Here is a 9,430-nt window from a genome sequence, read left to right as displayed (position 1 = left end):
AAGTTATTCAACAGTTGCTAAAAAATATACATATATATATATATGTACACATACACAGTCCCATTTGCAGTTAGATGAAATTCAGCAAACCATTCAGAGATAGATAAGAAGGTAGACACAAGCCTACCTGGGTCCAAGCACAGATTTGCAGAGGCGCTCACGCTACTAGGTACGTAGGTACCTTCTCACCCAGACAGACGCACTCACTTGGACAAACACACAGGCAGCTGTTTTGTTAATGCTATCTTACACGGTTTCTAGGTACAGAAAAAAAACTTGAGAAAAAAGCACCAACCGTCTTATCTGACTCACTGGCTCGGAATCCTTATTCCTCTTGAACCTGAGGGAAATGGGGGTGTGGAAAGGATAACGTCCTCCCGTTTCTCACAGAGCCACCACTTCTGAATCTCCGTGACTCTTTTTGCCACGGCGATAACTAGTTGATACCGAAAGGGGGCAATCCTCTCCCGCTCTCAGAAATAGGCACGTCCTCCCACCACTTCCCTTGAGTCAGACCTAGCAATCAAAGGGCTGCAATGTGAGCCAGTTCAACTGTCTGATCTTGCAGAAAAAGAGATCTGCAAAAAGTGAGCGAGTGCTTTACCATCTGAACAGCCAGCTTAACCAAGTCACCCTACAAGTTTACCCACCACATGGTGGGTGGAGCACCATTTCAGCAACAACTTGTCTGTAGAGTAGCTGATCTATTAAGTCACCCCGAGCTCCTGTTTTCATCTTGGTCAGAGTCCACGTACCACTTCCTCTATGAGGTGCTTTCCCTCCTTGGGAAAGCAGTTGTTGCAGAGGCCTGTCTTGGTTTAAAGATGCTGAACTACATGGTGGTTGAGAAGCAAACCTCAGCCCTCCTCCAGCATCATCTGCTGCTGTCCCCAACAAACCCAGTTAAGGAGTGTTAGAAAGATAGGGAGGCATGGGAAAAGGAAGACAGGAAAGGAAGGGAGTTATGATCCTTTCGTAACAGCCATAGCAAGGGCAACTAAAGCAGAAATAGATTAAAGATGGCTGTGGAGGCTGCAAGGTTGCGGAGAGTTCTGGTTTAGCAAAGCCTCTTGAATAGCTTCACTGCAGCCACTCAGCTCCATCTGGTTGAGTACATAGCTGATGTGCTCCACAGTTGCAGCGTGGCCCATCTGCAGTTTCCACAGTCTAAGCATTTCATACTGGGCATCTCGTAAATGCCGATGCTCCATCTCAATTCGCTCTAGATCATAGTCACTCAGACCCAGACGCCTCACAAACTCTTTCCACCGAGATGGCGGTACGTGATCCACCACAGTGTAGAGAATAGCACGGTCTGTGAAAAGAGGAGAAACAAAGTGTGAGAACCAGGATTCTGCAGCCTCAAGGTAGTGCCTTGGGATCATGCATTGCCCCCTCCTGTTCAGGCCTTCTACAGATTAGTCACACAGACTCGTGTGATGTCCAGACTTGCTCTTATCCCTCAAAAAGCAATGGGGATGCTTCCATATGCTCTTGTGTAAGGTTATGAACAGAGCTGAGCACACATGCTTAGGGCCTTGCTGCCACACGTTCCTGCCAAAAAAATGCTCTGGGTCACCATCCCAGAGGCATTAAGACTGACAGCATGTCACCACATATGACAATCCATTTTGCTGGTAGGGAAAAGGGACAACAGAAAGGCCTCGCGTAAATGTTTAGCATATACAGGCTCACAGGCTTTGTATGCTTCTGCCTTTGTATTGTGCCATGCAGGAAGTATACACACAGGTCATGTACACCGGGTAAGGTCTGTCCAACATCCTCCTAGCCGCATCTGCATAATCAGGGTCTCGTTTGTCTGGGGAAGGAGGGAAGGATGGGGGAGTTTCACTTACTGTCTGGAAGCTGTGTCTTCCTGGCAGGTCTGACACAGTCTGGTAACTCATGTGAACTTTGCGGTAGAGGTGCAGGTGGTGGCGTTGCATTCACTGACAATTCTGTTTCCTTCTGGGACTCGGGAAGAAGGATGGAAATTTCACTTCTTTTTACCTCAACCTGAAAGACACATTTTCTTAGTCCAGAATCACCTGCAGCAGCACAATATACCTGTCTCCTGCAAGGAACCGCTAGCTTTATATACCCAAATTTATCCAAGATAGGTAGGGAGCAGGTGCTGAGGTTTTAATTTTTCCTATATGCCTTGTTTGAGTAGAAGGCACCAAACATTTCTTTCAAGGAGTTTAACTCTTTTTTGGCACCCAAAAACGGTAGTCTGGAAAAAAAGTTTCTTTACAAAATGAAGTAAGGCTAGGACCCGAAATCACCACCATTCTAGAAGCTCCACATGCCACCTTTTCCATCAGCCTTCTCTGTAAGGCTGTGGAAACCCTACCTCAACTACTGCTTGGGCCCTCTTAATTACAGAACAACATTGGACCTGAGAGAACACTGTGAAGCAGCACCGAGAGGCTTGTGGGGTCAAGATCTGAAGTGAAGTAAAATTAGTTAAATTCCCCAAGCTTGAGGTATATAGGGAGAAAAAGGGATTAAGGACCAGCTATCTGAAACAAATGTATCCAGGAAGAAAAGAGGAAAAAGCCAGAAGTTTGAAAAGCATCCTCTAGAAGAGGGGAAGTAAAATATTAATAGCTCCACCCTCTACAGGAAAAGACTTCTGAATTAAACAGCCCTATTACTCAGCTCATTTGAAAATACAAGGCCTGAAAACAGCCCATGGGGAAAAATGTTACTCTGGATCCCAGGCTAACATTGTTGAAAGTGGAAGGAAAGCTCATCATCTTGCCTACCTCGGACACTGGCTCCTTAGTTGTCTGCGGCAAAGAAACTTTAAAGAAAAAAAAAAGAAAAAAGAAAGCAGAAATTATTTTCATTTCCTCTCATCCCAGAGAAAACAGGAAAGCAGCTATTCACAATCCTGCCCTCAAAAAGGTTTTATAGCAAAATGGACATGTCCCAGCAACGAGCTCACATGCACTTCCAGTCACAGCTATGGGCACAGATGCAGAATTGTAAGAACTGCACCAATAAGCTTAGCTGTCGAGTTCAAGTGTTCCTCTGGCCTTGCAGCAAAGTAGAGTAACAGGATCCCACTTTTTCCCTCACACGTGCACATACACAAACACACAGAGAATTATGTGTTTCCCAATTAATATCACTGCATATGCTGCTGTACTCACCACAGGAGTAGAAAGATGATGCTATCCCATTTTCCTGGACCAGCTTCACTACTTTATTTACAATGTAGAGGACAGAGATAACTCCAAATATTGCAACGATGATGCCAAGGACAAGGCTCCCATCTGGACAAAAGGCCAAATAAGTGAGTGACTGAGAAAGGAAGAGGTAAGTGCTAGAGGAAGAACAGCAAATGAAGACGTGCAAATGGTAGGGAGAAAAAGAATAATAGTTTGAGACAGTGGAGAAAGTAACACTTTACAAAAGACATTAACAGAACAAAAGCCCACACTGAAAAGATTCCACTGTCCTCCAGCTCCTCCAGTACTCACTCAACCCAGACGAAGTCGGTGAGGTAGTCACTGGGCTATGACACTGCAAGCATTCTTCTCCAATGCAGCTGAAAGAGCAAATCAGAGAGGTGAGCATGCATGAAATGAAACACCAGCCATTTGCGACAATCCTAAGTAACAAACAAGTCTAGATGAGCCTGCAAAGCAGAGCAATGCAGTGTGGCTAGTGACTTTGGGTTCTTAGTGGGCTGATGCCTATATGGAGAAGACCGGGGGTGGCAGAGGGGAAGACCCAATTGCCCCAGAAAGGCAGAATGATGTAAAGTTATGTCAAGATGGACAGAACCTTGAGAAAAATTTCCTCCCCCTGTGGGGTTTGTGTCTGCTGTCTCTCCTACTCAATGGAGGGGCATACAGAGAATAAAAGCTCACCTGTTGCAAGGCTTGCAAACGTTACTAAGTGTCAGGAAGAATCGAGGCTTACACCTGCAAATCGTGTCTCTGTTCTTTGAACCTGTAGAGGAAAGAAGAAACCGTTGCCATAATCTGGACAGAGAAGAAAACAAAAAGAGAAAAATCCACTCCAAGATGGGAGGGAGATTATCTCTCTTCGAGCCTGGAGAACCGCTACTGAAGAAGAGAAAGGATTCGGTCTATGTCTGAGGACAGAAGAGGGGGATAAAAATAATAAAAAATAAGGGTACCACTGTCCTGGTAGGTCAGGGACCTCTATAGAGGCTTGGAAAGGGACTAAAATTACAGTACATCTGAAATTGGTCAAATGGATAATGACAATTCCACTGCAAAAGTGGAGAAAGTCACTCAAGTTCAAGCATGACAAGAAGGGGAAATCACATTAGTCAGGCAAAGATGAGGGAGAAGTGGTCCCTGAGCAGCTGAGACTGGTGAGGAAGTCAGTTCAGGGCACGGAGAAATCACTTCAAGCCATGAGACGCATATCCACTCTTGTGATCTACTATGCTGTGAGTGGAAGTGGTAAGAAATTAAAGAGCTATTGCTTCTGAGCAAGTCACAGTATACGGAGACTGAGTAAAACAGGTGTGGGGAGGAGCAGACAAGAATAGTGATGGAAGAACATAAAGTTGCATGAGGGGAGGGAAAAAGGTACTAGAATAAGCAGCATGCATTCCGTGGCAAGCGAGGGACAGGACTAAACCAGTTCTACATCAGCCAAGAGGGAAGGAAATTGCTCAAGGGCAGCGTACGATGATGGCCCTTGAGGATAGGTGTAAGCATCGAAACTGTGACAGAGAAAGATTACCAAGCACCAGAGGGAACGCATTCACCAGTGAGACACCAACCTCACACTAGGCAGGGTAAGAGACAGGAAAGGGATCAGGAGAAGCAGAATTTGCAAAGCAGAGGGGATAGCTTTAGGACAACAAGATAAGGAACATTTAAGGGACACAAACAGAATTAGACTACAGCACAAAGTGGAGGGCGGCAAGCAGCATTTGGTTAAGATCTCCGATTACTGGCTGGAGATGAGGCAGCTTGAGACAGCTAACACGAGTACTTCTCCCAGACACCCGCACCATCCCCAGGTCACACCCAATGCCACTGGGTACAGTTCAGCATTACCTGAGCAGCTCTTTAGTTTAAAACACTGCACAGTACACTGGTGGTTCAGCAACCGACCGAGAAGCAGTTCAGCTGGGCACTGGGACCAGCGGTATTTTTAGCCATTGTACTCAAAGTGCTTCCACAGCAATTGGTGAGGGAAATGCAATAAGCATCAGGAGAATATCCACACAAAGACAAAAAAGGAAGGTAAGGAGGAAGTCTGCTCTGGAGCATAAAGACCTTGCTTCAGTACGTGCAAGGCAGATGTACCAAAATTAAGTAGAAAATATCTCCTCGCAACAGCCAAAACCGAGAAATCATTCAAGGACAAAAGGAAGGTAGAAACTGTCATAGAAAACAAGGATTGATGCCAAGGCAGGCAAAAAATGGCAGTCTTTCTGGGGAAAAGGGGGAGGCAAAACCAAGAGTTGCTCCAAAACTACAATCACTTCAGAGCAAGGCTTTGCAATGTGTCAGAAAGTGAAAAGAGGGCTGCTAATGTATGTCAGCATATATCCATGCCATACTCACAGTTGGCAATAATCCCATTGACACACAAGCTGCAGTTCCTACACTGGAAGAGATCGGACAGGCCAATCTGATATTGATTCTTCCGACAGCCGCATACGGTATCTTGCTTTGGGGTGCAGGGGGTCTCTACTATCTGCTGGAATTCTGAGGAAAGGAAAAGCGATTATTCCTACCTCTTCTCTCACCTTCAGCTGAGAGCACCCTTATGATGAGAAGTATTGTTACCTCCTAATCTTCCCAGAGAAAGGCCAAAAAAGCCTGCAAACTGCATCTCAGACTGTAATAATTTGGTAACCCTTATTCCCACTGTCCCCAATCCCTTCCCATACACTGTCTTTCTGCCCATTCAATTGCTTACTTTTCCAAGCTTCCTCACTCACCTTGCCATCCCCTCCAGCCCCCCCACCTGCCACTACTACTTTCCTCAGGTCGTGTAAATAACTCACCTGTACGGCAATGTGTACACTGGAAGCATTTAGACATGGTGTTATCAACAGCTGTGAATGTGCCATTAGCACATGGAAGACAGACAGGTGCCTGGTCAGGCCGATCACAGTCTTTTGCCTTGTAGGTACCTGCAAGAAAATCACTTAACAGAGCTCTGACAGGAAGGGAAACATGTTGTCATAGGGAGGATGAGAGTCATTGATTCCTCAGAAAAACCCTGGAGTTGATGGCATAAGGACTGAGTATGCTTCCGCTCACCAGTGTGAAGGACACTGACAGCCAAAAGAAGAGAGACAAGGAATAAGAATGTATCTGGGTAGGGTTAGGTACCAAGGCAAGGGAGCACTGATGTAGCTGTAGGACAGAAACAGTTTGAAAGTGCAGGACAGGGAAATGCCTCTAAGGTGAAGGTCACTATTACTGTACTTATTTTACGTACCTGCATGGCACCTCATGCAGCAGTGGGTCTCTCTGGGATGTAGGTATTGTCCTAGTGGACACTGCACCTGCCTCCTTTCTCTCCTCAAGGGGTTAGAGGAGTCTCTTCCATCCAAAGCTACCCGATGGACCTGCAGTGTATATGGCACTGGAGCAATTTCTACAGATTCCTTTGTCAACACACAGACAAATGTTAGGATAACCTGTAAATACAGAGGGAGGGGGAGAGAGAGGGAAAGAAAAAGGAAGAGCAACAAGGTGAGAAAACATCATATCCCCTGGCAGACTGCACAGCTGACTTCAGCACTTACAATTAAATCTTTTTATAACAGTGAGTTCAACTGACTTGACCAATTATGATACCAGGACCCTCCACTGACAAAAGTGTGGGGAGATTATTTATCAAAAAAACCCCAACAAACCCATGCCTGTCATCTGTGTTATTAATATGCCATACAATGGTCTCTATGACCAACTGGTTGTATATAAAGCAAATACTTTTCATGATGTGCAGTTTATAGATGGAATGCCTTGAAAATGCTGCAGCTTGCAAGAAAGTTACTCAAGAGCAAAGGAATGGTTTCATTAAGGAAGGCAGTAAGACTGCCCATCTAGAAATAGTTCCAGAGAGAAGAATGCATCCAGTACTTGCAGTTCTACTGAATAAATAAACCAGATGGGAAGTTTGGAATAAGAAGAGAGAGGAGGATCTCACTGCATGCAAAGTACAGAAAAGCTTCCAAAACTCCTCCTGAGCAAGCCAGCCCTAGAAACGTGGGAAAGTTAGGTTTTCAACTTCTCCCCGTCAAACGTACATTATTCCTTTTAAACTGCAGCTGTTAACATTCAGTCTGCACAGTCTGCCACAAAAATGTGCACTTTTTTCTTTTTTAATTCCTTTAAGATTTACTTGCTATTTTTCATTTTGAAGATGACTGTTGTCAAGAATTTTCACACAACTATTAAGATTGGCATGACTGTAGTACGACTGTAAGAGAGTATGAGTGTGTGTACACACACACCCCAGAAGGAACAGCAGAACAAAGGGTTAAAAGAACAGCCCTGTGCCGATAATGAAGAACACCATTCCCTGGACATTGTTTTCAGGACACTATTCCGAGCAGTGAAATTGAGAAATGTGCTGTTTATGTCACAGCCGAAAGGTCTATGCTCTGGTAACACCACAGCACAGATGACTCATCAGCAAAAGACCCTGCACCAGGAAAATGGTAATGAGATTGCAGCATATCACAAACACAATTCCTTTGCCTGTTGGCCCAACAGAAAAACAGACCCCAGGCATGTATTTCAAACATGCATTCAGACAAGGAAAAAACATACAGTAACAAAAAGGTTAAAAAACCAAAACAAAACAAAACACAACCGGGAAACAACTTGGCGCAAGATTTATGGAGCTGAAGTCAGCAAGTTTCTACAGCAAAGGCCCATCCCATACCAGCTGACGACTCCCAAAGGGTACGATCGACTTGTCCAAAAACTAGTTTGTAGTGCCATGAAGAACCACAGCGGCGTGATGAAGACCTGACAGCCAGTGTCCCTTGTCGTCTGCATTGCACACGAGTCATCCTGGCCACACCATCTAGACATACACGTGTTGGTGCTTCTGAGTATGTCACGGGGAGTAACATACATGCCAATTGTAGTCTATGCATCAGATCGTGTGAATGCATGAAAATCAACTCATTTTTTTGCAAACAAATACCACCCCGCCCCGTCCATACAATCTCACACTGAGTTTTATTTACACTAACTTCCCTACGTTGTAATGTTTTCCCAACTTCCTTTTTTGAAAGTGGTAAGATGCCTAGCTGTACAGGCACAGCTTCAGAGTTCCGTTTCTTTTTGCTTTTTCAGCTAGGAGTTATAGCAAAGGCAAAGTAAACCAATAAGGGTAAACCACAATGCTGATACCAATTTTGTGGTTGCAAGCTTAAGAAGGAATACGGAAAATGAGGTGGCTATGACAGCTCCGTGCTGTCCTGTTTCTCTCTCAAAATTAAAGCCTTAGGGGCAAAAGATACATACATGAAAGCAACTTAAAACCTCAAGAAGGATAGGACTTTGCAACTCTGACAAAACAAAAACCCCATTTTTCAGAGAGCTCTGTCATACAAAGACATATTCAATAGACCAGATGCTAAAATGGTGAACAGGAAAAAGAGAACCACATATTTAAATAGCTATCGTTTCAGACTTAATTAGCTGACCACAGGATAAATGCGAGCACTCCAACAACAACTCAGCAAGAAATAAAACTTATTTCAGCAGCTGATAATCTTACAAGATTGATTGCTTGCAGGAAAACAGGTGAAAGATCATGCACACAGATGCTCTGACAGCAACAACAGAAAATCCTGATTCTCTAGCCAATTATTAATCCCCTGATTTGGGAATATTTACAGCTGGCCCATAAGTCAGACAAATCAGCAACAGAAACAACAGAGGAAAGCATCAAAGATCAAGCCAATTACACGTAGAAAATTGGTCAGATACACCTTCAAAACCAAAAGAAAACGGGAAAGGTGTCTTCAATTTTTCAGGTTAAGTGAAAGCGTGTCTGTAAGTGTAATCAAACCAGAGTTAACACATTATTACTGATCAAAATCTGAGGAACAAAGAGTCACAGACCACAAGTGACTCACAAACCAATGACTCGGCCTTCCAGAAAAATCATTTACATGGCAGAAAAAAAAACAACCACCATCTTAAGCAGCTCCCCAAGCCATTCAGCAGTATACTGATTTATACCAATGACAGACTTCATAAAATTCAAGAAATACATGAAACTAGAATAGAATAGACTATTTCAGTTGGAAGGGACCTACAACGATCATCTAGTCCAACTGCCTGACCAATTCAGGGCTGACCAAAAGTTAAAGCATGTTATTAAGGGCATTGTCCAAATGCCTCTTAAATGATGACAGGCCTGGCGCATCGACCACCTCTCTAGGAAGCCTGTT

The 9,430-nt window shown here is 44.3% G+C and overlaps 1 protein-coding gene across 1 annotated transcript; it reads right to left on the bottom strand.

Annotated features, from left to right (window-relative positions):
- Positions 1 to 877: 877 nt before the first annotated feature.
- LOC104078328 (tumor necrosis factor receptor superfamily member 1A-like) lies at positions 878 to 6,652 on the bottom strand (the record flags this gene model as incomplete). Its single annotated transcript, XM_009579929.1, has 9 exons — positions 878 to 1,315; positions 1,857 to 2,016; positions 2,769 to 2,806; positions 3,159 to 3,281; positions 3,489 to 3,556; positions 3,882 to 3,963; positions 5,565 to 5,708; positions 6,011 to 6,139; positions 6,451 to 6,652. Coding segments are annotated over 9 exons (1,248 nt in total), but the record flags the coding sequence as incomplete, so codon positions are not given.
- Between the last annotated feature and the right edge of the window lie 2,778 nt (positions 6,653 to 9,430).

This window comes from Fulmarus glacialis, unplaced genomic scaffold, assembly GCF_000690835.1.
Source record: "Fulmarus glacialis isolate BGI_N327 unplaced genomic scaffold, ASM69083v1 scaffold34866, whole genome shotgun sequence".
In the NCBI taxonomy this organism is placed as follows: Eukaryota; Metazoa; Chordata; class Aves; order Procellariiformes; family Procellariidae; genus Fulmarus; species Fulmarus glacialis.
The sequence above is the reverse complement of the archived record's forward strand: the minus strand, read 5'-3'. Positions and strand labels throughout refer to the sequence as shown.